The following is a 26867-nucleotide window of genomic DNA, read 5'->3' on the forward strand; positions in this document are numbered from 1 at the left end:
ACATTCTTACTTTATACTAATTGATATATAGTAATTAATTTTTAATGTAACTGGAAAACTTAACTTGTTTGTAAATTACATTAGTACTACTCCCTGCAGTTTTTATTATATCTGCTTGCTGTCATTCAATTGAAAACACAGGTACAGTAACATAGTCCCATTACAAATCACAGCTCTAAAACTGTAGTAAAACTAATTAGCCCTGCACCCGTGACAATCTCATGACCAATTTATAATTACAGTAAAGCTTCCCAGAAAACAACAGCAAGAAAAGATCTGGAGAACTATTAGGAAGTGATGTAGGAAGTACGTGGGAGAATGACAAGTACTCGCTGGAGCCCTTATGGCAGTCTCTATAGAAGGCTGTAGGCAGGAGACTACTGTCTGTCTGGATCTGCCCTCTTCAGTAAAACAAGATAAAGTACTAGGTGTAACGCTGGTGGGTGTGGATCGTGCCGGGCTTATCCTGGAGGGGCATGACTTGGTGTCTACCAGGTATTGATTAGAGCCTCAGATGGTGAGGATAGGCTGGGCCTCTGATCGACACCAGGTAGCACTCCAGGGCGTACAGTACCCTGGACTACGACAGCTGACCAAAGGGTCAGAGACTCTGGTACAGGGTACAGATGGACAAGACAAAAGAATAGTCAGCTGGTCCGAGATCCGTGCACGCAACACAGTTTCAGAATTCATAGGCGAGGTAAGGAGCGGAGAGATCAGGATAAAAGGGAAGGCTAGCCAGGTCGATAACATGTGAGACAAAACAAACAGGAATACGTCAATACAGGAAGCTAGCTAGGATGCTAGAGACTGAACTACTAGAACCTAAGTTCATGTGAGGAATGGAGGGTAAAGTCGCCTGATATACCACCTGCTGGTAGGTGATAGACCGGGGAGGAAGATCTCTTCAGGACAGAGTGGATACAAATTCCTGCAAAGTTTTGAAGCGCCCACCTATGACTCACAACAGCAGAGCTGGAAGAGAAGCTCAAGGCAACTCGGAGCGATGGTCAGGTACTGGGTGGAGCAGAGTGAAACACGCGGTAAGTAGGGCAGCGCTTAGAAGGCGTGTGCGTGGCCGAAAAGTGGGAACCTTTATTATTCACCATTTGTTAGCTTAGCTTAAGTTCTTGCCATTTGAAAAGCTATCACAACTCTACTTACATACATAGACACAGATGACAGGGACTTACCTTTTACTCCAGTTGCTCCGGGGCCTCCAGGGTTTCCTGAAAATCCTGAATCTCCCTTTATGCCAGCTCTTCCTGGTCCTCCTGGTATTCCAGAATCTCCTGTATCTCCTTGATTGGAGGCTGGACCTGAGGGTCCACGTGGGCCAGGTAGGCCCGGCAATCCTTAAATAGAAATGCAGAAACATTATTTTACTAACAAGTTTAGTTAAATTACCATATCTATTATTACATATGGACAACATGGAGGGGTCACCTATTCAGGACAGCTCTCTATTAGTCAAAACATAGCATCACCAACAAGGAGCGTCTCTTCCTCTAGAGGCCTGTTCACAAATTAATGTTTAGTCACTGCTCAACACGCAAAACTAATTTTCCCATGAAGCCCCTAACCACATATGTTATTAGGTTTTTGTAGTCAGAACTATAAAAAAATACCTTCTATCTTAAAAGGCGATATCTTGACAAAACAACTGCAATAATTGGAAAAAGACATTGGGTAATTGTACGGATTATGTAAACTTCTACTTCTACATCAGTTAGCTATTGCCTGACTGCCATCTCTGCCAATTCCCACATGCATGCTCAGCACGACCAAGCGTGTATGTGTTATCAATGGGAAAATCGGAGTATGCCGCTGCCAGACACCTCGATGTATGGTCAGCTGTAGAGTATGACTGTGATAACTAAATTTAAATAATTAAATATAAGAGGAATGCAATAGACAAAATGTAGAAACAATGTCTATAGAACAAATTTACTATTTACACTTGTAAGTTGAATAAATGTAAAACAACACAAAAATGAATAGAAAACAAAATACATGTGGTACACATACCCATCTCTCCATCTCTTCCAGCTAGACCAGGGTCTCCAGGTAAACCAGGTATAATATTTATTGACCCAGGTGGTCCAGGAGGACCAGGTTGTCCAGGAACACCGGGTAAGCCTGAAAGTACAATGTGGATAGTTATTTCAACTTGGGATAAATAATGCCAGTTGATCCAGGGGCGGAAATATCATTGGTGCAACCTGTGCGGCCACACAGGGGCCCGAGAGGTAAGAGAGACCATTTCTACCTCCAAAGCAGGTGAAATTTTGCATTTTAGGTGCTTTAGGGCTACCAGGGGCCCATATATTGTTCTTGCACAGGGGCCCTATTCTTTCTGTGTCCGCCAGTGAGCTAATCACAAATGCTTTGAGTAGTTCAGCCTCACATCAATGGTTCTCCCTTGGTGAAACATTGACTATCCAGTACATTGAATAGTTCTTCATGGTTGTAACATGAATATATTTTACCTAACTGTGGTGTGAACTGAAGTTTTTGGGCCCAATGTAAAATCTACAACAGGGCTCAAACTATTTTGGGTCTTTAAAAGTATTTATCTTCTCATTTGAGCCAAAGGGAGTTTTTGTAGCCCCCTAGGCTCAAGGGACTCGGGTGCATTTGCAACCCCTGCACTCAATATAGTCACACCCATTTCCTAATAACACTAGGTACATAAGAATGTTAAAAGATCTTGTCTTACCTGGATCTCCAACTACACCTTTTGCACCATTAACTCCTGGCTGGCCAGGCATTGTGTTGGATAAGCCTCTTTCACCTTTCGAACCTGGAAATCCAGGTGACCCCGGGCGCCCTGCTTCACTCAAACCTTTAATTTTGGGACAGAAAATATTTAAAAACAAAAGTAATGCTAAAAAAATAGCATTGTACCAACATTTCCATGCAAAATCATAACGCACCTGTCCTACACCAGGAGAATGCAATAAAACTACAAGTTTCTAATAATTTATGTATTCTTGCATTACACTGTAGGTTCTAATGAGATCTTGTCCTCTATAACAATGAATTTATTATGATATGTGATAATTACCAGGAGTTCCAGGTAAGCCCCTTGTGCCAGGCAATCCATTTAGTCCATCCAAACCTGGAAATCCGGAAAAACCTGAAATGAATAGGCAAAAGATATTACTTAATAGGCAAAAGATAATAAAAAAAGGAGTACACAGAAAATCTAAACTTGCTCGTAGAAAAACATTATGGCTCTAAACATTTATGGGGGTTGTCTCGCAAACAAATAATCCTTTTCCGTTCCGCTCATTGCTATAGAGACCAGTTGTTATTTGGTCTCTGTGCAGTAATGTATATGGGGGTCTATATACCATAATCTGATTTATATTAGAGGATAATGTTACCTCCAATTCTAGTAATTTCCATTGCTCAAAAGTTACATACCCCAGCAGAATTTTTGCTTTCTTGGCCTTTTTTAAGAGAATATGAATAATAATATGAGAATATGAATGATAATATGAATGATAAATGGTAAGACAGGATGTTGATAAGGCCGAACTTTTAAATTCCTATTTTGCATCTGTTTTCTCTCAGAAAGGAAATGTAACATCAACTGTTCTTCACTGTCCTATTAAGGGAATAGAAGAATCCAGGATATCTATAAACAGAAAGATAATGAGGAAACACTTAGCTAACCTAAATGAATTCAAGTCTCCAGGTCCAGATGAATTACACCCCAGAGTACTGAAGGAGATAGCAGAAGAAATTTTTGAACCCCTCTCCATAATCTTTGAAAATTCTTGGAGAACAGGAGAAGTCCCAGTAGACTGGAGAAGAGCAAAGGTTGTTCCTATCTTCAAAAAAGGGAAGAAGGTGGACCCAGGCAACTATAGGCCGGTGAGTCTGACTTCTATACCAGGAAAGATCTTTGAACAAATTATTAACATGTATGTCAGTACCTGGATAAGAATCAAGTGATTAAACAGAGTCAGCATGGGTTTGTAACTAATAAGTCATGTCAGACTAACTTAATTTCCTTCTATGACGGAATCACGGATTGGGTGGATCAGGGAAATGCTGTAGATATAGTATATCTTGACTTCAGCAAAGCATTTGACAAAGTATCTCACACAATCCTTATTGAAAAAATTACTAGGTATGGAATGGACAAAGCAACTGTTAGGTGGATTCATAACTGGCTTAGTGATCGGACCCAAAGAATGGCTGCACATCTAGTTGGAAGAATGTCTCAAGTGAGGTACCATAGGGCTCTGTCCTGGGCCCTGTATTGTTCAACATCTTTATCAACGATTTATATGAAGGAATTGAGGGTAAACTGATTAAATTTGCTGATGACACAAAGATAGGAGGGATAGCTAATACTAGAGAAGAGAGAGGATTCAAAAATATATAAATAAACTGGAGCAGTGGGCAGCAACTAACAGAATGGTTTTTAACAGGGAAAAATGCAAAGTACTACATCTGGGCAATAAAAATGAAAAAGCATATACAAAATGGGAGGAATAGGGCTAAGCAACAGCACATGTGAAAAACACTTGGGTATATGTTATGAATGGGTCACCGAGGAGAAAAAAAGCAACACACGCTAAGTCTCAGAAAACCAGAGAGGTTGGTAACTATGCAGATTGCAGATCCCTGATCTTAAATCACAACTAGCAGCAGTCGTAGAGCGTGCCTACGATGGTCCTGGACGCCTCGTCACAACCGGAGAGCTAAATAAGCCTAAAGTAAGCAAAGAGGAAAACTAACTCCCCCAGAGCAGACCCCAAAGGAAAGACAGCCCCCCACATGTATTGACGGTGAAGCAAGATGAAAACACAAACAAAGGCAGAAATATAGGCTGAGCAAACGATGGGGCCAAACTAACTTGAAAGGACAGGAAAGGAAAGACACTATCTGCAATTTGCCAAAAAACCCTACCCAAAATAATGTCCAACACTTCTGATAACAAAATTAACCCTGAAGTCACTAGACTTCACCCACTATATCAGCACTCTGAAATATTCCAAGACAGAGCAAAAAAGAGGCCAATCTAATAAAGGACAAAAAGGCAAATTGGCAAAGACAGATAAATAAGAGTGGAAATTCAGCACAGCCCAGCCGGGCTGACTGACCACACAAAAACTGAGTTGACCAACAAGAGCATGTGTGAACATTAGCAAAAACAAACTTAACTTGAGAAGACTGGAGCAGAGCTGAAGTCCAAGACCTGAGAAGCAGACTGAATCACCAGCACCAGGATAGGGCGTTGGCTGTCTTATGTCCAGTCTGATACTCCAGAGATCCAATCATTATCCTCCTCGTCAGGTGGCAGACCATTACCAATTAAACCAACCTCACTACCTCCTGTCACCACCAGAGGGAGAACGGAAGGAGAACTCCCAGCTGGTGGAGCAGAAAATGAGCTCATAACAGGTATACTAATAGATCACAGACTGAATATGAGTCAACAGTGTGATGCAGCAGCAAAAAAAGGCAAATGCAATTCTAGGATGCATTAACAGAAGCATACAGTCTAGATCATGTGAAGTCATTATTGCCCTCTACTCCTCTTTGGTCAGACCTCATCTGGAATACTGTGTCCAGTTTTGGGCGCCACATTTTAAAAAAAACATCAACAAACTGGAGAAAGTTTAGAAAAGAGCGACCAGAATGGTGACCGGTCTGCAAACCCTGTCTTATGAGGAAAGGTTTCATGATTTGGGAATGTTTAGCTTGCAAAAGAGAAGACTGAGAGGAGACATAATAGCGATCTACAAATATCTCAAGGGCTGTACCATTGTAGAAGGATCATCTTTATTCTCATTTGCACAAGGAAAGACTAGAAGCAATGGGATGAAACTGAATGGGAGGAGACACAGATTAGATAATAGAAAAAACTTTTTGACAGTTAGAGTGATCAAAGAGTGGAACAGGCTGCCACGAGAAGTGGTGAGTTCTCCTTCAATGGAAGTCTTCAAACAGAGGCTGGACAGACATCTGTCTGGGATGATTTAGCGAATCCTGCTTTGAGCAGGGGGTTGGACCAGATGGCCCAGGAGGTCCCATCTAACTCTACGACTCTATGATTCTAACACCAAAACTTTTTTTCCACTCATGGTTAATGGTTGGGTGAAGCCATTTATTGTCAAACTACTGTGTTTTCTCTTTTTAAATCGTAATGACCCTGATCAAAAGTTTATATACCCTGGCGATTTTGGCCTGTTAACATGCACAGAAGTTGACACAAATGGGTTTGAATGGATTACTAAAGATAACATCCTCACCTGTGACCTGTGACAAATGCCAGGAAAATTGTTTGGGATGCAAAAAAAACCTACAAATAAAATCAGCTGAAATATTGGACTACTTGAAAACTAGCGTTGTGGCTGTTTAAAGATGCACAATAAGGAGGCATTTGAAGAAAAATGGGCTGCATGGTCGAATTGTCAGAAGAAAGCCATTACTGCGCAAATGCCACAAAGTATCTTGCCTACAATACGCAAAACATCACAGAGACAAGTCTCAAAAGTTCTAGAACAAGGTAATTTGGAGTGATGAGACCAAAATTCAACTTTTTGGCCACAACCACATTACATTTGGAGAGTGGTCAACAAGGCCTATGATGAAAGGAACACCATTCCTACTGTAAGGAATAGAGGTGAATCGCTGATGTTTTGGGGATGGTTAAGCTACAAAGGCACGGGAAACTAGGTCAAAGTTGAAGGAAAGATGAATGCAGCACATTATCAGCAAATACTGGAGGCAAGTTTGCAATCATCAGCCCGGTAGCAGCGCATGTGACGTACTTGGAAGTTCTAACATGACAACAATCCAAAACACAAGGCCAAGTCAATCTGTCACTGGCTACAGCAGAACAAAGTGAAGGTTCTGGAGTGGCCATCTCATTCTTCTGATCTCAATATCATTGAGCCACTCTGGGGAGATCTCAAGCGCGCAGTTCATGCTAGACAGCCCAGGAATTTACAGGAACTGGAGGCTTTTGACAAGAAGAGTGGGCAGCTTTACCATCTAAGAATATAAGAACCTCACTCACAACTACCACAAAAGACTTCAAGCTGTCATTGATGTTAGAGGGAGCATTACACGGTATTGTGAAATGAGGTATGAGAACTTTTGATCAGGGTCATTTGGCTTTCTTCTGGCGACTCAATCATGCAGCCCATTTTTCTTCAAGTGCCTAGTTATTGTGCATCTTGAAACAGCCACTCCGCTAGTTTTCAGCGAGTCCAGTATTTCAGCTGATGTTATTTGTGGGTTTTTCTTTGCATCCTGAACAATTTTCCTGGCATTTGTCACAGGTGAGGGTGTTACCTTTAGTAGCCATCCAAACCTATTTGTGTCAATTTCTGTGCATGTTATCAGGCCAAAATCACCAGGGTATGTAAACTTTTGATCAGGGTCATTTGGATGTTTTGGGTTGTCATGATTTAAAAAGAGAAAACACAGTAGTTTGACAATAAATGGCTTCACCCAACCACTAACCATGAGTGGAGAAAAAGTTTTGCTGTTATCATTCAAATTCTCTAAAAAAAGGCCAAGAAAGCAAAAATTCTGCTGGGGTATGTCAACTTTTGAGCACAACTGTATATATTCTTTCTACAATAAAATGCCTGGAAAATTAGATGTTTCCTTAACAAAAACCCCAAATATTTTACCTTTAACACCTGGAGCACCAACAGATCCGGGAAATCCTGGACCACCTGGTAATCCCGTGGTTCCTACAAATCCAGGGTTTCCTCTAAATCCCTGCAGGCCTGGGGAACCTGAGACAAAGCATTGTGGTTGGTTATTACCCTGTACGGAGCACATATACGTAGTTTACTTACATTATTCTCAAATGTAACAATAGATTTCATCCGTTTTTATTTTAAGACCATTATAGTGCTTGAGAAACACAGAACATGTACGATGGAACCATTTATACTGGTTCTTAATCCACTTCTGACTGTTGCTTAAAGGAAATCTATCACCAGAAATAACAAACTGTTTAAAAATCAAATTTATGTGTATTTTTTTTTTTTTTTTTGACTTTTTTAATAGAAAGAAAAAAAAAAAGTAATTTTACAATTTTCACACTAGCCACTGGGGCTTTTATATAGTTCCTGTTCTCTACAAAAGATTTCAGAAGTCTCAGTAACATCAGTAACATCACAGGCAGACCTACAATGACAGGTAACAGCTGATACACAAGACCTACCAATCACAATAGATAGTGTCACAGCTCCCCCTCCCTTTACAATGACTTTTGCACACGCTCATTAGATGCTTCAATACAAAAGATATATAGTGTGTGTCAGTCTATTACTACTAAAGTATTTGTGGATTTCCTGGAAAAAAAAAATTATAATATCTAGAAAATTACTGGTGACCAATGTGAAAATTGCAAAATTTCTAATATTTAATCGTGAAATATAAAAAAAATACAAAAAAAACCATTGAATATAAAAACCTGATTTAAACTGGATCATTTTCTAAGGACACATTCCGTTTACAAATTGGTGAAAATTAAAACTACATTGTGAATGAGGTTTAAAGTTTAGTTATAGAAGTGTCATTCATATGAGTAAGGTCTATGGATTTTGTCAAACCTCCATCAAATGAATAAATAAGATGCAATAGAAAATTTCTGTAACCAATCCAATGTGAATAAAGATACCTGCAAACCTCACTTACACCTTTATCAATTGCTATCTGTTTTTCATTTTATTTTATTATTGTTTTTTTGCAGAGTGGATTCCTTGTTTGACTTTTTCGCTCTTCTTTCATATTGGGTGGGAGTTTTCTCTATTTTTTGAAGAGGAACAGTAAAGTGACCAATGGTCAAGGATAAAAAGGGGATCAGTGAAAGTATAATGTTGGCCAGTGAGTTGAAGAGATACATGTAGGCAACAAAGCTCCACAGATTTCAGCAGGAAGCTCAACTACCAATGCCCAGATTAACACTTTGCAGCACCTGGTTGTCCTGGTCGCCCATTATCTCCTCGTTGACCTTTCAGTCCAGGGCTTCCTGCAGTTCCAATGAGTCCGACATCACCGGAATATCCATTGAATCCTCTTGCACCTGCAAATTGAAAGATACCTTTGTATCAGGTAAGTTTTTATGTAGGTAACATCGGCTCCTTCCTGCTGGTCTCATCCCCATATATGTTAATGGGGTGTCATGATCCATGCTGGATTATGACAGATAAAAGCACTAGTAACCTTTTTTTTTCCTTAAGCTGGTGGTTTCAGTTCTAATTTTGCCCTCGGTGGCCGTTAGGGTCATTGCCCTTGATGTTTTCTTTGCTTTGCCTTTTGCCCCCGGTGGTCACTGGGATTATAGCAGCTTTTGGCCCCTGATCATTTGACCATTCCCTTTTCCTATTTAGGGTCACATGGTCTATGAGCAGGTGTTGGTGATATTGGGCATTTCCAACCATCCTTGGTGGAGGAAGGAGCTAGAGAGAGTTCCTTGCAGCACAGTCAGAGCCCTGGTGTGGAAGGAGCTAGAGAGAGTTCCTTGCAGCTCTGACAACGCTGGGTGACGTAGCAGCTATTCAGGAGGAAAGCTGCATTCTGGTGGTGGACTCTGTTGGTGGGAGCAAGAGCAACAGAGCAGAGCTAAGTGCTGTTATCCCTGTTTGTATTTTTCCCTGGTGTGTATTAGTATAGCGGTGGAGCCAGTGCCTGCACCACCCAGCTCCCTAGCAAAGGGATAGGTGTAGGGTGTGCTAGGGTGACAGGTTCCGGCTCGGCGACAGGTGAGAAGCCTGTATAGGGAACGTTAGGAGTGTGAGGGACACTGACTCAGGGGAGTGCAGGAGGTCTCCACATCCCCGTTCCCTATCGCAGGGCCCACCGTTGTAACTGTTTCCCCTTCCCCCGTGTCTTGTTGTTTTAGTTACCGGCCTGCGGGTCGTGTCACACAGGACAGTTACACGTGCCGTGTCTTGTTGTCTTAGTTACCGGCCTGCGGGTCGTGTCACACAGGACGGGTCCACGTGACATGGGATTTTCACATATGCAATAGCTTTAAGATCATTTTGCGTATGACATTACCTGGAGTCCCTGGTGAACCTCGCTCCCCTTTGGATCCTGGAGCTCCAGACTGCCCCAGTGATTCCCCACGTTCACCTTTAATAAGAAAATAATACTTTTACATTAAGCCCATAGACATGGCAACTTGGCTAGAATAGAAGATTACTATCTTAGTGAACGGTCATTATAGCTCAACTTAAGCTGGGTAGATGAGTAGATAATCATATAAGTGACAGAGTGTACCAGTGTCAGGCGACTGTAGTGCCAAAACCCCACCAGTGACATTAGTTCTCGGGGCCCACTCTTCAGCTAAATGCAAATGTTACTGCCATGTCCCGAGGCATATATGCCCCCCCTGACACCCTTTCTGATCCTCCATATGAGAAAACCGTTGTGCCACCACTATACCTGTTCTATTTCCTACCATTATATTTGTGCCTACAGCACATATCAAGGCTAATCTATTTGGACACTGATGAAGGTCTTGACAGAACAAAACGTTTGTGATGTGACTTACTCTATGTATTGCACATTAAAATTCTTCACTGCATCCAAGAGAGTGTGCCCGGTATTCTATATCACATTAAAATTTACATAGACCTATCAATCTATTAACGAACGATGATTATTTCTGAGCCTGCTAGAAAGCAAAAAAAAATGTGTTTTTGACCATGTCGTCTGGTCGTTCTAATGATTTACAGAACACAATGATGGTGACTGATGCGGAATTACTGTTCAAATCTTCATGATCATCTTCTTGTCCAAACCTGGTATAAGGGCTTAGATCTAGCTATGTGTGTTGGCGTGTACTTAAAAAAGTAACCGGCCACTTTGTAATCCTTATTTTATAAATCAATAGCGCGCATACAAATAAGAAACTTTGTAATGTATCACATCAGAGAAATCTGCTTCTTTCTCTGCTAGGACTGATCATTCTCAAGATATTCAATTCTTGGGTAAACTCCATATTCAGTAAAAGATAGATTGTATCATTATTGAGATAGGAGATGTCGGTTGGTTTTTATAAGATTCTATGTAGATGGAAAGAGGAAGAGGAGGGAGGAGCTCGTCTTTAGTTTCTCCTCCTCCCCTCTATATAGAATCTTATCAGTAAGGCTGGGATCACACTACCGTGTGTGATACGAGAAGCTTGCATGAGTCTCTCGCATCAATACCCGGCACTGCCGCCGGCACTCAGGACCGGAGCTGCGGCTGCATGTATTTCTATGCAGCGGCAGATCCGATCCTGAGTTCCGGCAGCAGCGCCGGGTGTTGATGCGAGAGACTCGTGCAAGCTTCTCGTATCACACACGGTAGTGTGTCATAGCTTAAGTGTCATCTCCTATCTCACTAATGGAACACTCTGTCTTCACTGAATACACTTTTTACCCAAGAATTAAGATTTTTGAAAAGATCAGTCCTAGTGGAAAAAGAGGCAAATTTCTCTGATAAGATAAATTGCAATTTTTTTTTATTTTAATTGGCACCATTGATTCATAAAATAAAAATTAAAACGATGGTTACTCTTGATAAGATTACATCAGTCACTGATCGGCCAAAAGTTAGGAGTGGCAAGAAGTCCCAAAATAAAAACGTTGATAAGCAGGGCTTTCAGACTTTAGTTTTATAACACTGAGCAAGAGATGGTCATGAAATGCAATTAATCTGGTTGATGCAGCTATGGCTTATATCTAAGTATTTTCAGGTCATTGTCACCTTTAACTCCACGTTGACCAGGGGAACCAGCAAAACCAGGGCCACCAGGTAAACCTTCTGCGCCCTATAAATAACACAAGAAAATACAAGATTATAGGCACATAACATGGTAACAATTGTGATCACAAAATAAATAAAAGTTTAGCTCCATTGGTTCAATGTAAAAATATAATAAAAGTGTAATTAAAATAACATTGTAGCTAATGTCTGAAATATTTGCCCCCTACTTGCCCTTGCCAGGTACTAGCATTGAGGAACAATAAAATGCAAAAAGAACTTGCTACAGATGGTATATATCAAATCCTGAAGACATAAAAAAATCCGAGAGAAGACATTTTCTGTGTCACAAACATTAAATATAACACATATAATGTAAATAATAATTTGACGGTAACAGAGACGGACATAACATTAGTGCAATCTCTGCAGCCGAACAGGGGCCCCAAGAGGTACGGGAGTCCACCACCACCTCCAAAGAAGATGGAATTTCGCATTAGCTTTGGACTAAAAAATGGCCCATATATTGTTCTTGAACAGGGGGCTTGTTATGAATGGGTCACCGAGGAGGATGGCAGGAACAGGCTAAGCCACCAGAAGACCAGAGAGGTTGGTAACTAAGCGGATTGCAGACCCCTGATCCTATCCATACAACGAGCAGTAGCCGTGGAACGTTCCTACGATGCCCTAGACGCTTCGTCACAGCCGGAGGACTATCTAAGCCTAAAGCCAGAAAGATGAAATCTAAACTGCCCCGGAGCAGATTCCCAAAGGAATAGACAGCCCCCAAACATATATTGTCGGTGAGACAAGATGAGACACAAACACAGGCAGAGAACAGACTGAGCAAACGGTGGGGCCCAAGCTGTCTAGACAGGACAGGACAGAAAAGATACTGTCTGCAATCACGCACAAAACCCTGAAAAAGTCCAACACTACTGATATACAAAAAAACCTGAGATCACACGATCTCACCCCCGCTAGATCAGCACTCTGGTATAAACTGGCAGCAAATCAAAAAGATACTAACATAACAGGGGACTGAACAAGCTGCAACATATGAAGCAGGGCCCAGCGCTGCCCCCAGCAGGGAGCATGCTGGACCCTAGCAGCAAAACATAAAGCAAAAAAAGACACAACCAGATTAGATGCAAAGGATTAGCAAAAGAATCACTTAGCTGAACCATGCAGATCAGGCAGGGGACAAAAGAGCTCCAAATGCACACTGAGGGAATCACCAGCAACCTCCAAGAGAAGCCAGCTCAATTATATGCTCACAGCCAGTAATCCCAGGTTTCCAATTATCGTCGTCAAGTGGGGAACTTCCATCCACCTGACCAGCTCCACTACTCTCAGCAACCACCAGAGGGAGCAGAGGGAGCTTCGGCTCAGAACTCCAAGCAAGAGAATTCACAATAGTACCCCCTCTGTGAGGAGGGGTCACCAAACCCTCATCCACGCCACCAGACTGATCAGGATGGGCCCGGTGAAAGGCACAAATCAATCTCTTGACATGGATGTCAGAAGCAGAGACCCAAGAATTATCCTCCTGGCCATAACCCTTCCACTTGACCAAGTACTGAAGTCTCCATCTAGCCAGACGAGAATCCAATATCTTCTATACCTCATACTCCAAATTACCCTTAACCAGTACAGGGTCAGGGGGCGCTGCCATGGGAACGACTGGCTCCACAAATCTTTTCAACAAAGATTTATGAAAGATGTAATGAATCTTAAACGTAACTGGAAGAGCCAAACGAAAAGAAATGGGGTTAAGGATTTCCAAAATCTTATAAGGTCCAATAAACCTTGGCTTGAATTTTGGAGATGCAACCTTCATGTGAATATTTTTTGAGGACATCCAAACCATATCACCCACTTTAAACCGGGGACCAATGGTCCTATGCCGGTTGGAAAACCGTTGGGCCTTTTCCTGAGAGTGGGACAACTTATCCACTGCTTGGTCCCAAATCTGCTGCATTCTCTCTACCACAGAATCCACACCTGGGCAGGCAGAAGCTTCTACCTGCCCCGAAGAAAATCGAGGATGAAACCCAAAGTTTCAAAAGAAAGGAGACATCAAAGTGGCAGAGCTAGCCCTATTGTTTAGCGTGAATTCGGCCAAGGGCAAAAATGAGACCCAATCATCCTGATCAGCAGATATGAAACCTCTCAAATAGGACTCCAACGTCTGGTTTGTTCTCTCAGTCTGCCCACTGGTCTGAGGATGAAATGCAGAGGAGAAAGACAACTGAATTCCCAGTTTGGAACAAAAAGCCCTCCAAAATCTGGAAACAAACTGGACCCCTCTGTCCGACACAATGTTCTCAGGAATCCCGTGCAAATGAACCACTTGTTGTAAAAACAAGGGCACCAACTCGGAAGAAGATGGCAACTTTGGGAGTGGTACAAGATGGACCATCTTAGAAAATCTATCACAGATCACCCAAATAACAGTCATTCTCTGTGAGACAGGGAGATCAGAGATAAAATCCATTGAGATATGGGTCCATGGCCTCCTGGGCACTGGCAGATCCATCAACAAACCACTAGCACGAGAATAGGGCTTAGACCGAGAACAAGTCCCACAGGACTGCACAAAATTCCTGACATCACGAGACAAGGCAGGCCACCAAAAAGATCAACTCACCAAATCTCTGGTACCAAAGATACCTGGATGACCAGCCAACACGGAGCAATGAATTTCAGACATTACTCTTTTCCTCCACTGGTCAGGGACATACAATTTTCCCATAGGGCATCGTTCAGTTTTATCCTCCTGAAATTCCTCCAGGGCACGTCTCAAATCAGGAGAGATGGCGGAAAGGACTACACCCTCATTTAGAATGGTCGTAGGCTCGGTCACGTCAAGAGAATCCACAAAGAAACTCCTAGAAAGGGCGTCCGCCTTAACATTCTTAGTGCCCGGAAGAAAGGAGACCGCAAAATTAAAATGCATGAAAAACAAGGCCCACCTAGCCTGTCTAGGATTCAATCGCTTGGCTGATTCAAGATAAATCAAATTCTTGTGATTGGTGAGGACCACAACTTGATGTCTAGCTCCCTCCAACCAATGTCTCCATTCTTCAAATGCCCACTTCATGACCAATAATTCCCGATTCTCCACGCCATAGTTACGTTCAGATGGAGAAAATTTTGGAGAAAAGAAGGCACAGGGATTCATCTTAGAGGTTAGCGGATCTCTTTGAGACAAAACGGCTCCTGCACCAATCTCAGAAGCATCTATCTCCACCTGAAATGGGAGTGAAGCATCAGGTTGCCATAGAACCGGAGCAGAAGTGAATCTCTGCTTAAGCTCCTGAAATACCGAAACTGCCTCTGGAGACCAATTTACCACATCAGCGCCCTTTTTGGTCAAATCTGTCGGAGGTTTAACAATACCAGAAAAATTACTTATAAATTTACGGTAGAAATTAGGAAAACCCAAAAACTTCTGAAGAGCCTTCAGAGAAGTGGGCTGAACCCAATCATAAATGGCCTGTACCTTGGCCGGGTCCATTTCAATAGCAGACGGGGACCAAATGAATCCCAAAAACGAAATCCTCTGTACACCAAAAAGATATTTAGATCCCTTAACATACAGAGTATTTTCCCTCAAAATCCGGAACACAGTCCGGACATGTTCCACATGAGAATCCCAATCACTGGAAAAAATCAAAATATCATCCAGATAAATGATCAAAAACTTATCCACAAGGTCCCGGAAAATATCGTTCATAAAAGATTGGAAGATGGAAGGGGCATTAGTGAGCCCAAAAGGCATCACCAGGTACTCAAAATGTCCCTCCGGAGTATTAAACGCCATCTTCCATTCATCCCCGTGCTTGATGCAAATAAGATTATACACCCCCCGAGGTCAAGTTTGGTAAACCAACTAGCACTTTTAACTCTGGAAAATAAATCAGAAATCAGGGGTAAAGGGTACTGATATTTAACAGTGATTTTGTTAAGGGAACGATAGTCAATACATGGCCTTAAAGGGGTTGTCCGGGCTTTTCACATAATCTCCGTGCATATCTGGGCTGCAGAATGCTGACAATAAGTAATTTACCTTCTGTGGCCAGTTTGCAGCGTTTGCTAGATATCAGCTCTTGCTTGTAAGAAAAACGTTCAGGGGGGGTGTGTTCTGGCATTGAAATGAGAACTGGTCGTTTCCTTCTCAATAGTTTCACTTTCCATTGATCACTGTTCAGTGTGTATCTGGGGGAGGAGCAGCTGCTCTCTGCACTGAGGCTGCTAGAGGGGGAGGATTTGTTACTATGTGAGGAAGGATAGGCTTGTTCATGTGGTCGGGGAGGGCCTGTTGCTATGGAGGGTGGGGTTGTTGCTATAGAGGGCATGTTTTTAGTAGAGTAGGAGGAAACGACCAGTTCTCATTTCAATGCCAGAACACACCCCCCCTGGACGTTTTTATTACAAGCAAGAGCTGATATCTAGCAAACCTTGCAAACTGGCCACAGAAGGTAAATTACTTATTGTCAGCATTCTGCAGCCCAGATATGCACTGAGATTATGTGAAAAGCCCGGACAACCCCTTTAATGAGCCATCTTTTTTGGCCACAAAGAAAAAAACAGCACCCAAAGGCGAAGAGGATGGTCTGATATAACCCTTCTCCAATGATTCCTTGATATAAGATCGCATAGCATCATGTTCAGATACAGATAAGTTGAAAAGCCGACCCTTGGGAAATTTACAACCGGGCATTAACTCAATTGCACAGTCATAACTCCTATGAGGAGGCAAAGACGCAGACTTACTCTCACTAAATACATCAGAAAAATCAGCCAAATAGTCAGGAATGTATTGAGACTGGGGAGAAGTGGAGAAAACAGAAGTGTCACTAAGAACACATTGACAACCCCAACTCATCACAGACAGAGATTTCCAATCTAAAACAGGATTATGGGTTTGCAACCAAGGAAAACCCAGTACAATAGTATCTTGTAAATTGTGCAACACCAAAAATTTACAATTCTCTTGATGGTCCGGGGCGACCCGCATGACCACCTGGGTCCAAAACTGGGGTTTATTCTCCACCAAAGGGGTAGCATCAATCCCCCTCAAGGGAATAGGGGTTCTCAGGGACACCATGGGGAAACCACAACGCTTGGCAAACTCAAGCTCCATCAGATTCAAAGCTGCCCCTGAATCAACAAAGGCCTTAGCAGAAAAAGTAGACAAGGAGCAGATCAAGGTAACTGCCAACAGAAACTTAGGCTGTACACTGCTCATCACAAATGCGTGAGCAAAACGTTTTTCTCGTTTAGAGCAGACAGAAATAACATGAGAGTTGTCCCCACAAAATAAGCATAACTTATTACGCCTTTTGAACTCTTGACGTTGCACCCTAGACAAAACCCTATCACATTGCATGGGTTCAGAAATTTGTTCAAAAGGCAGCACCGCCTCTCGCGTACTTTTACATTCACGTAAACGTCAATCAATTTGAATGGCTAATGACATGGAGTCGTTAAGACGAGAGGGGGCAGGAAATCCCACCATAACATCTTTTATGGTTTCTGCTAGACCTTTCCGAAAGAGAGCTGCTAGGGCATCATCATTCCATTTAGTAAGGACCACCCACTTTCGAAACTTCTGGCAGTATAACTCCGCAGCATCCTGACCCTGGTTCAATGCCAATAAGGTCTTCTCAGCTTGATCAATAGCATTAGGTTCATCATACAACAACCCCAGGGCTTGAAAAAAGCATCCACATTAGCCAGAATAGGATCTCCAGGTGTCAGAGAAAAAGCCCAATCCTGGGGATCGCCGCGCAGCAGGGAGATGACAATTTTAACCTGCTGCACCGAGCTCCCCGATGAATTAGGCTTCAAGGCAAGAAATAGATTACAGTTATTCTTGAAATTCAAAAATTTAGACCGATCCCCAGAAAACACATCAGGAGTGGGGATCTTTGGTTCTACAGCAGATGATTGAGCGAGATAGGCAAAAATTCCCCGCACTTCAGCAGTGAGCTGCTCATCACGATCGGACAATTGCTTAGTCTCCATTAAAGAAAAAAATCCTCCTACGGCCCCAGAGAAAAAGAGGAAAAAATATATTAAAAAATGCTGACACTTTTTTTTTTTTCTTACAATTCTTTCCTTCTTCTGAGTACCCTTGAGTATGCGGTTTTGGCTGGTGATTCTGTTATGAATGGGTCACCGAGGGGGATGGCAGGAACAGGCTAAGCCACCAGAAGACCAGAGAGGTTGGTAACTAAGCGGATTGCAGACACCTGATCCTATCCACACAACTAGCAGTAGCCGTGGAGCGTTCCTACGATGCCCTAGACGCTTCGACACAGCCGGAGGACTAACTAAGCCTAAAGCCAGAAAGATGAAATCTAAACTGCCCCGGAGCAGATTCCCAAAAGAATAGACAACCCCCAAACATATATTGTCGGTGAGACAAGATGAGACACAAACACAGGCAGAGAACAGACTGAGCAAACAGTGGGGCCCAAGCTGTCTAGACAGGACAGGACAGAAAAGATACTGTCTGCAATCACGCACAAAACCCTGAAAAAGTCCAACACTACTGATATACAAAAAAACCTGAGATCACACGATCTCACCCCTCGCTAGATCAACACTCTGGTATAAATTGGCAGCAAAGCAAAAAGATACTAACATAACAGGGGACTGAACAAGCTGCAACATATGAAGCAGGGCCCAGCGCTGCCCCCAGCAGGGAGCATGCTGAACCCTAGCAGCAAAACAGAAAGCAAAAAAAAGACACAACCAGATCAGATGCAAAGGATTAGCAAAAGAATCACTTAGCTGAACCATGCAGATAAGGCAGGGGACAAAAGAGCTCCAAATGCACACTGAGGGAATCACCAGCAACCTCCAAGAGCAGCCAGCTCAATTATATGCTCCCAGCCAGTAATCCCAGGTTTCCAATTATCATCGTCAGGTGGGGAACTTCCATCCACCTGACCAGCTCCACTACTCTCAGCAACCACCAGAGGGAGCTTCGGCTCAGAACTCCAAGCAAAATAATTCACAACAGGGGCTCTTTTCTGTCAATCTTTAGTCAAGCCAAGTACACTTGTAAAAAAAGATGTCACTCCTGCCATTGCAAATTTACATAGAAGACTTACACTTGGACCTGGCATGCCGGGGAATCCGTTGATTCCTGGTGCTCCCCTAAATCCAGGGAGACCTGGCCGTCCAGCTGCTCCAGGGAAACCAGGATCTCCAGATATACCTTTCTGTAGTCCAGGGGAGCAAGGCAAACCTGGAAGCCCAGGTGACCCAGGAAGACCAGGATATCCTTTATCACCTAAAAGGAATTAAAATACTTCCATTGATCTATTTTTCAGCTATCAACCTGAGCGTATTTATTTGCAGGAAACAATTCTCTTAAAGAGCTTACAATCTAAATCTGCCCACATACATTAGACTAATGTCGGCTGAAGCCACCGATAATGTCCGATTTGACAGTCTATTGTGTATGAGGACCCCAGACAGGTGATTGTCGAGGGAGTTAAGGATTCGGCATGTCCGATTTCGAACTGGCAATCCTTTTGCTTTCCCTGAGATAAGCTGTCGCCAGTTGTAGATTGAGAGCTTTCTATTGTAATGTGGTATTCTCTGCCTCAAAAACATTATAAGACATGAAAAAATGTAGCTAGAATGAGTTTTACCTCTTGGGCCAGGGAACCCTGGGCGCCCTTCTATTCCGGGGGAACCACGATCTCCTTTCAGAGTAGATATGTCTACAAAGCTAGCAGGGCCTGGAAAGCCTGGTTCACCTCTACTGCCTGAAAATACAGTCATGTTTAAACATATTCCTTATGTTTGGAGAAAATATCCCAAAAAACTTCTTTAAATGGTGCTTGTCATCAGGTCCAAGTTTGCTTATATAGAAAGTTATAGCTTGCAAAGTAGAGAATACAAAATAATACATAATGAACAATGTATAACATGTTATTGTAAGAAGCTAATACAATATGTGATCAGATATACATACTTAGTCATCGCCAACCCACAATCCAGACTGATGGAGACCACATAGGGTCCAACTCCATGTCTGCCCCTGTCTTGCTGGAATATAACAATAAAGGTGTATTCTGACTAATATGCTAAGCTTGCCATAAGTATCTATGCTATAAATGTTAGAGAGTTTGGGGTCTTGAACCCCTACTTATATTTATAACATGGCAGCAATGGGAAGAACTGGAAAGAGGGAAAGAATCAGCATGAGTTGTGTGCAGCACCATGCATAACAGTTCAAATGGCCTACCTCTGAACTTTTTTTCCCCCCCAGCATATTATAGTGTGGAAAATCAAATATATTCTACCAGCATGCCATAATATTCTGTCATGGGATTATCCTCCTTTTAAAGCTTGAACAAGATAAACAACACCATACAAGTAAATAATATATTTAATTTACATTTTTTGATAGTCTCTAGTCTCACTCCATTGAAGGATACCAAGAAATTGGGTCTACAGTTTGATGGCAGCTCCCGGAAGTTACAAGTTTTGTCATTTCAACACCAATAGCTACTCTATGACAGAAGACTCCTACTAATTTGAAAAGACATGATATTTCTTCATTACCTTTTTCTCCTTTTCTCCCATCGGATCCACGAATGCCATCTCTCCCAGGTAATCCATTAAATCCTTTAAGTCCAACACCACCAGAAAGCCCCGGCAAACCGGGTATTCCGGGAAAGCCAATCAGACCTGAAGAGCCTTTATCTCCTGGAAATGGAAGAGCAAGTATGGAAAATTTTATGCATGTTATGCACTATCAGTATATATCTACCATACATTTCTAACATATTGTAAATTATTCTACTGAACTAACCTTTAGGTCCTGGGAAGCCAGGTTGAGCATCACGGCCACTTGGACCTGGAAGTCCCGGAGGTCCTAAATCTCCTACACGACCAGCATTTCCATTTGGACCTGGGCGACCTTTAGACCCAAATGGGCCAGGAGCTCCCCTGTCTCCTGGAAAACCCTTTGCTCCTGGAAAACCTGAAATAAGATATGCAATGTTACAATTTGAAACCAAGAGTGGAGAATGAAACAAAAATTCCTGTCACTTCTAGAGGATGCAAAGGAGCAAATGATCCTCCATTAGTGAAAGGCAATGATGGATAGCAGAACTTTCTGCTACATATAACCACCTAGTGCAAGGGACGTTAGCTGCAAAAGCATTAGTGTTCTAGCACAATGTAACCTATCGCAAGGATTACTGCCTATATCACTACAACTGGCGGCAGTGAGACCCCTTATGATGAGATGTTCTCCATATTATTCATACGTGACTAGTTGAGAAAATGAATAAACCTGCATTAACACTGATCTGTCACTAGATTTCACAATATAACCTGCATTCAACAGATCTTACACCAGATGAGGAAGGTGTACTTACTGTAAAAATCCATGTTAATATGACTATATAAACTTGCTATGAAGATAGGTTGTTTTAGTCTTTCTATAGATTGACAAAGCTCATGATTTCAAATATATGCAGCCTGCGCAAACCCAACCTAACAGAGCAGTAGCTTGTCATGAGCAGTGTGAGATACCGGCAGCAGGGAGGAAGGACACTGATAAGTTATCAATCAAGTTAGGTCCACAGAGATTAAGTTAAGCTTTCAAAAAGGATTATACAGTCATTCTGACATGGATTTTCAAAGTAAATACACCGACCTCATCAGGTGTAGATATCTATAATGAATGCAGTTCGTATAGTGAAATCTGGTGACCAATCAGATTTAATAGAAGAATGAGTAAACCCTATTTCATACATATTTTAACTGAAGCACTGTCAGAAGAGTGGCATGCTTATATTCTGAGGATGGACCAGCTTGTTTAAGATCTGTGAAACTTTAAGCAGTATTTCACATTCTGGTCACGTGAGATTATTTTAAGCATATTTTATATACATGGAATGCCAAACTCAGCTGCAGGCAATAGAAGAGGGCGCCAAACGAATAAGAGCAAAGAAAACTAAGAAGAATTGCTTATTTTTTATATTAATGTATTGGAAAAGAGTGGGAGAATGGTTGTCATACCAGTAAAGGGCCCAGGATCATAGATATTATACCAAGAAGGGGCCCAAAATGGTGGTCATAATACCAGGAAGATGCCCAGTATGGGGGACAGTATACCAGGAAAGGATAAGTGACATTATACCAGGAAGTGTCCCAGGATTGGGGACATTATTATTGGAAGGGGCTCAGGATGAAAGACATTATACCAGGAAGGAGCCCATGTTGGGGGACATTATAACAGGAATTGGATATTTTGCCACAAAGGGGTCCAAGATGGGAGACATTATTATATAAAAGGGCCAGGACGGGAGATATTATTACATGGAGAGTGAAAGAGCGAACATGTATGTCTTTATAGCATCTTGAACAAAACAAAGTCCCATACATCTGACTAACATGGAGGTGGGGGCACATGTCCACATTCTGCACTACGGCCCATGGGACTCTAGCTATAGCACTGAGTCTTGCCATTATCGCTTTACATTGTTTGGAGGTAGTTAAAAAATTGGTATCAAAATACAAAATTCAATTTATCCCAATTTCCTCATCTCCTTATTTGTATATTGCGTAACAATGTGTCCCAGGAGGAGCATGATGGTAAAAGGTCAATCTTCACTACACTAGCCAGGTTTGTGATCGGTGCCCAAAATATGAAATACTGCTTTGCTTCATACTCTCACGTTTTTTGTAGCAGGAAATATATACAAGAAGTGAATTTTTTTAAGTTCACATTAATTACCCTCTTTTTAATTTTTGTACCACATGGGAACAATGTTTTTTTTGTATAAGGGGTGTCACCTGTGGCCAGTGCCCGCAGCATCAATAGCTGGGCTGTTAGTCCATCTGCTTTTATGCTAGAGAGCACTTTCTCACCTTGGCAGCCTACGTGAAGAAGCCGAAACCATACAGAATCACATCAAAATATGGAGGATTGGTGAAATTTGGAATAAAAGCATGATGAAGGAAAAACAGATAAAATGTTTGAAAGATAGCACATGGTGAAATGGAAATTGCCAGCTGAGTGATATAACAAAACAAATGAATCATTTCCTCTAGAAGAGCACCCAACGGAAGGAAGGACGGACATGGAAGATAACAAGAAAGGAGAGAATGATGTTCCTGAGCTTCATCCGTGACTGTATTTAGCCATGTGATTGAGTTACGGTTAGTGATCAGAGTTAGAAAGTAACTACAAAAGAAACAGAAATCTAGACAAGCGGATGAACAGACGAAAGACAGTGATTTATGAGACGTCCATTTTCATGCCTCCAATATTCACTCATGATTATCACCTCTCAAAGTCAATACATTTCAATTCTATTTATCCTTAATATCCCTGATGGGCATTGCAAAATGTTGATGTGCATTTCTTACCCCAATTATATATACACTTTATTACTCAAGTGCAGTAGAACAATATAATATTACAGAGTCATACTTAGATTGGGCTACCATTACTTCCTTACAGGACAAAGAAATATGCTTTTTGCACATAAATATATTTATTACTAAATTTCACTAAAAATAGATTTTCATATTGTGGTGGCACGTATGTTTTATATGGCAAGAAAATTGATAGCCCAAAAATGGATAGCTGATCAGGAGCCTATGATATCAGAATTTATTGATAAAGTTAACTGATTAGTAAATTTGGAGAAAGACATATACCTAAAAAGAGATGCTATCTCTAAATTTCACAAGATATGGGGCCTATGGATTGATGGCTCTGGTTCGACATCTAGGGAACTGAGGAGATTTCGCCTCGGCTTGCTTTAACATAGTAACATAGTAATTAAGGTTGAAGATTGCTTTAGGTTGCAAGGAAGACTATCACATTGCACTGGTTAGATGAAAATCCTCCTACTAGGAAGGAATTTGTAAAGAGAGTTAATTTTGTAATCCTTATTGAGCGAAGTGTATACATGAAAAGAGGCAAGATGAACCACTACGAGAATATCTGGGGGGGCTGGTTGGACTTTCCCGGATTGGCTTCCGCAGAACTCATCAAAAATAGGTTATTAGGGTTATAAAAAAGTGTACAACAATGTAATGCATGGATAAGGATTGTAGATGATAATGTGTGCAAAACTGTAAAGCGCTGCGGAATATGTTAGCGCTATATAAAAATAAAGATTAAAAAATAAAGATTAGATTAGATGCGTGACGGGGGGAGGTTTTCTTGTTATGGGAAGGGGGAGGGATGTGTTTGGTGTATTTGCATTTATTAAAAAATGGGAAAAGTATTATAATTTGTAGTCTAATGTATACTTATGTATGTAATACTATCCTGTATGCTTTCTTGAATAAAGAGTATTTTATTTAAAAAAAAAAAAGCTCATTTGCCATTTATCAGCCCAAGCTTCTAGTTTACATAAATCCTCCTGTAATATAAAATATCCTCCTCTGTATTGATTACCCTGCATAGTTTAGTGGCACCTGCAAATATTCAAATTCTACTCTCTATGCCCCCTACAAGGTCATTAATAAATATGTTAAAAAGAAGCAGGCCCAATACTGACCCCTGTGGTACCCCACTGCTAACCGTGACCCAATCCGAGTGTGCTCCATTAATAACCACCCTTTGTTTCCTATCCCTGAGCCAGCTCATAACCCACTTACATATATTTTCCCCTATCCCCATTGGTCTCATGTTATGTATCAACCTTTTGTGTGGCACCGTATCAAAAGCTTTTGAAAAGTCCATGTACACCACGTCCACTGCATTCCCATGGTCCAGTCCTGAACTTACCTCTTCATAAAAACTTATCAGATTAGTCTGACAGGAACGGTCCCTTGTAAACCCATGTTGATATTGGTTCATGAGGCTGTTCTTCTTCAGATACTCCAGTATAGTATCTCTTAGAAAACCCTCCAAGATTTTACCCACAGTTGAGCTCAAACTTACTGGCCTATAATTTCCAAGTTCAGTTTTTGTCCCCTTTTTGAATATTGGCACCACATTTGCTATACGCCAGTCCTGTGGTACAGACCCTGTTATTATGGAATCTTTAAAGATTAAAAATAAAGGTCTATCTATGACTGTACTTAATTCCTGCAGTACTCGGGGGGTGTATCCCATCCGGCCCGTGGATTTCTCAATTTTAGTGATTTTTAGACACCACCGTACTTCCTGCTGGGTTAATCAGGTGACATTTAATGGAGAATTTTTATCACTGATCATGTTATCCATCATGGGATTTTCTTGGGTAAATACTGTTGAAAAAAAGTCATGTAGCATATTGGCTTTTTCCTCATCCTCATCCACCATTTCACCCAGACTATTTTTAAGGGGGCCAACACTATCATTTTTTAGTTTCTTACTATTTTGGGATTATTTTTACTTTCTCTGGCAATGAGTCTCTCTGTCTGAAGCTTTGCTGCCTTGATTTGCTTTTTACAGAATTTATTTAATTTTCTGTATTTATTTAATGCCTCCTCACTACCTACTTGCTTTAATTCTCTAAATGCTTTATTTTTGTCACCTATTGAGCCCATTATAGCTCTATTTAGCCATAGTGGTTTCCTCCTATTTTTGCATGTTTATTCCCATACAGTATATATTGTGCACAGGTCCTATTCAGGATGCTAATAAACGTCTCCCCATTTTCTTTGTGTGTTTTTATGTCTCAGAATATCGTCCCAGTTAATTGGAACCAAGATCATCTCTCATCCGTTGGAAATTTGCCTTCCTGAAGTTTAGTGTCCTTGTAACCCCTCTACTACACATCTTATTAAAGGATACATGAAAACTTATTATTTTGTGATCACTATTACTCAAGTGACCCTCAACCCTTATATTTGATATGCGGTCTGGCCTGTTGGTTAATATTAGGTCTAGCAGTGGGTCCTGAACCAGTTGTGAAAGGTAACTGTCTCTCATAGCTGTCATAAACCTATTACCTTTGCTGGAACTGCAGGTTTCGGTTCCCCAATGTATTTCAGGGTAGTTGAAGTCCCCCATAATAATGACTTCTCCTTGAGTCGCAGCTTCATCTATTTGCTTTATGAAGATATTCTCTGTTGCTTCCATTATTTTTGGAGACTTATAACAAACCCCTATCAGTAATTTATTATTTTTCCCCCCTCCCCTTATCTCTAACCACAGGGACTCTACATTTTCATTAGCTTCATATATATTATCACGCAGGATGGGTTTTAAGGATGATTTTACATATAAACACACGCCTCCCCCTTGCATATTTGTACGGTCATTTCTGAACAGTCTATAGCCTTGTAAATTAACAGCCCAGTCGTGGCTCTCGTCCAGCCATGTCTCAGATATTCCCACCATGTCATAATTTTGTTCCAACAAAATTAATTCTAATTCCTCCATTTTGTTGGCGAGGCTTCTGGCATTAGCATACATGCACTTTATGTATCTCTCTGTACCTCTAGTCTTTCTTAAATTATTAACTGTTCTAACCTCACTCCCCATGCCACCCCCACCCCCAATTTCATTATTTGTGCCCAGGTCTCTATCTGCACTGTCTTCCCCTCCTATAAAAGGAATACCCTCCCCCCAAGCTGTGTTTATATTATGCCTCAAATTAAACTTCTTTGAAATCTCAATAAAAATGTTATTTGTGTTTTCCCAAGCTATATGTAATTGGTTTGACTATTGTTACTATGTTCAAATATTTGCTCATCCAATTATAGTGATTTTGCAGAGCCAAGATGTATAAATAACGCATGAATAATGTTTCTTAAGATTGGGGGTTGGAGAGCTGTTTCTCCAGTGTTTGTCTGGTTGCTGTTGTTTTTCTCTTTGTGTTAATCTTTATTAAATTCAATAAAAGACATTTGCTTTAAAAAAAAAAAAAGATTTTCATGACCCAGAACCAGCAGTCACTTCAGTAATTCATGGCTATAGGACCATAGACCTGAAAACTCCCTTCTACTGTCTGACATCCCCGGTTCCTCTTCCGATTAGAAGGCTTGGAGTGATGTCTTGCTAGTGTCTCGATGATGATGCACAGAGGCTACTAATCATAACAGGAGCCATGGATGCCAACAGGTAGGAGTAGGGATCTGGTCCAGAGGCCACGGACTACTGACGTGAGTGCTAGATCAGGATCCTGAGAATCCTTTTG

At 41.5% G+C, this 26867-nt stretch overlaps 1 protein-coding gene across 2 annotated transcripts in view; it reads right to left on the reverse strand.

Annotated features, from left to right (window-relative positions):
• The window catches only part of COL4A6 (collagen type IV alpha 6 chain), a 447495-nt gene that overhangs the window by 22473 nt on the left and 398155 nt on the right, over nucleotides 1-26867 (reverse strand). For both annotated transcript variants that reach the window (XM_073547638.1, XM_073547637.1), the window contains 12 exons: nucleotides 20582-20752; nucleotides 20332-20475; nucleotides 19413-19529; nucleotides 18867-19048; nucleotides 11743-11806; nucleotides 10048-10122; nucleotides 8963-9070; nucleotides 7665-7772; nucleotides 3068-3139; nucleotides 2720-2845; nucleotides 2029-2139; nucleotides 1194-1355 (listed from right to left, as the gene is read on the reverse strand). In XM_073547638.1, the coding sequence (XP_073403739.1) occupies nucleotides 1194-1355; nucleotides 2029-2139; nucleotides 2720-2845; nucleotides 3068-3139; nucleotides 7665-7772; nucleotides 8963-9070; nucleotides 10048-10122; nucleotides 11743-11806; nucleotides 18867-19048; nucleotides 19413-19529; nucleotides 20332-20475; nucleotides 20582-20752 (1440 nt within the window). The remainder of the gene's footprint in view (nucleotides 1-1193; nucleotides 1356-2028; nucleotides 2140-2719; nucleotides 2846-3067; nucleotides 3140-7664; nucleotides 7773-8962; nucleotides 9071-10047; nucleotides 10123-11742; nucleotides 11807-18866; nucleotides 19049-19412; nucleotides 19530-20331; nucleotides 20476-20581; nucleotides 20753-26867) is intronic.

This window comes from Dendrobates tinctorius, unplaced genomic scaffold (genome assembly GCF_039654945.1).
Source record: "Dendrobates tinctorius isolate UK_male_01 unplaced genomic scaffold, ASM3965494v1 ptg000154l, whole genome shotgun sequence".
Taxonomy (NCBI): Eukaryota; Metazoa; Chordata; class Amphibia; order Anura; family Dendrobatidae; genus Dendrobates; species Dendrobates tinctorius.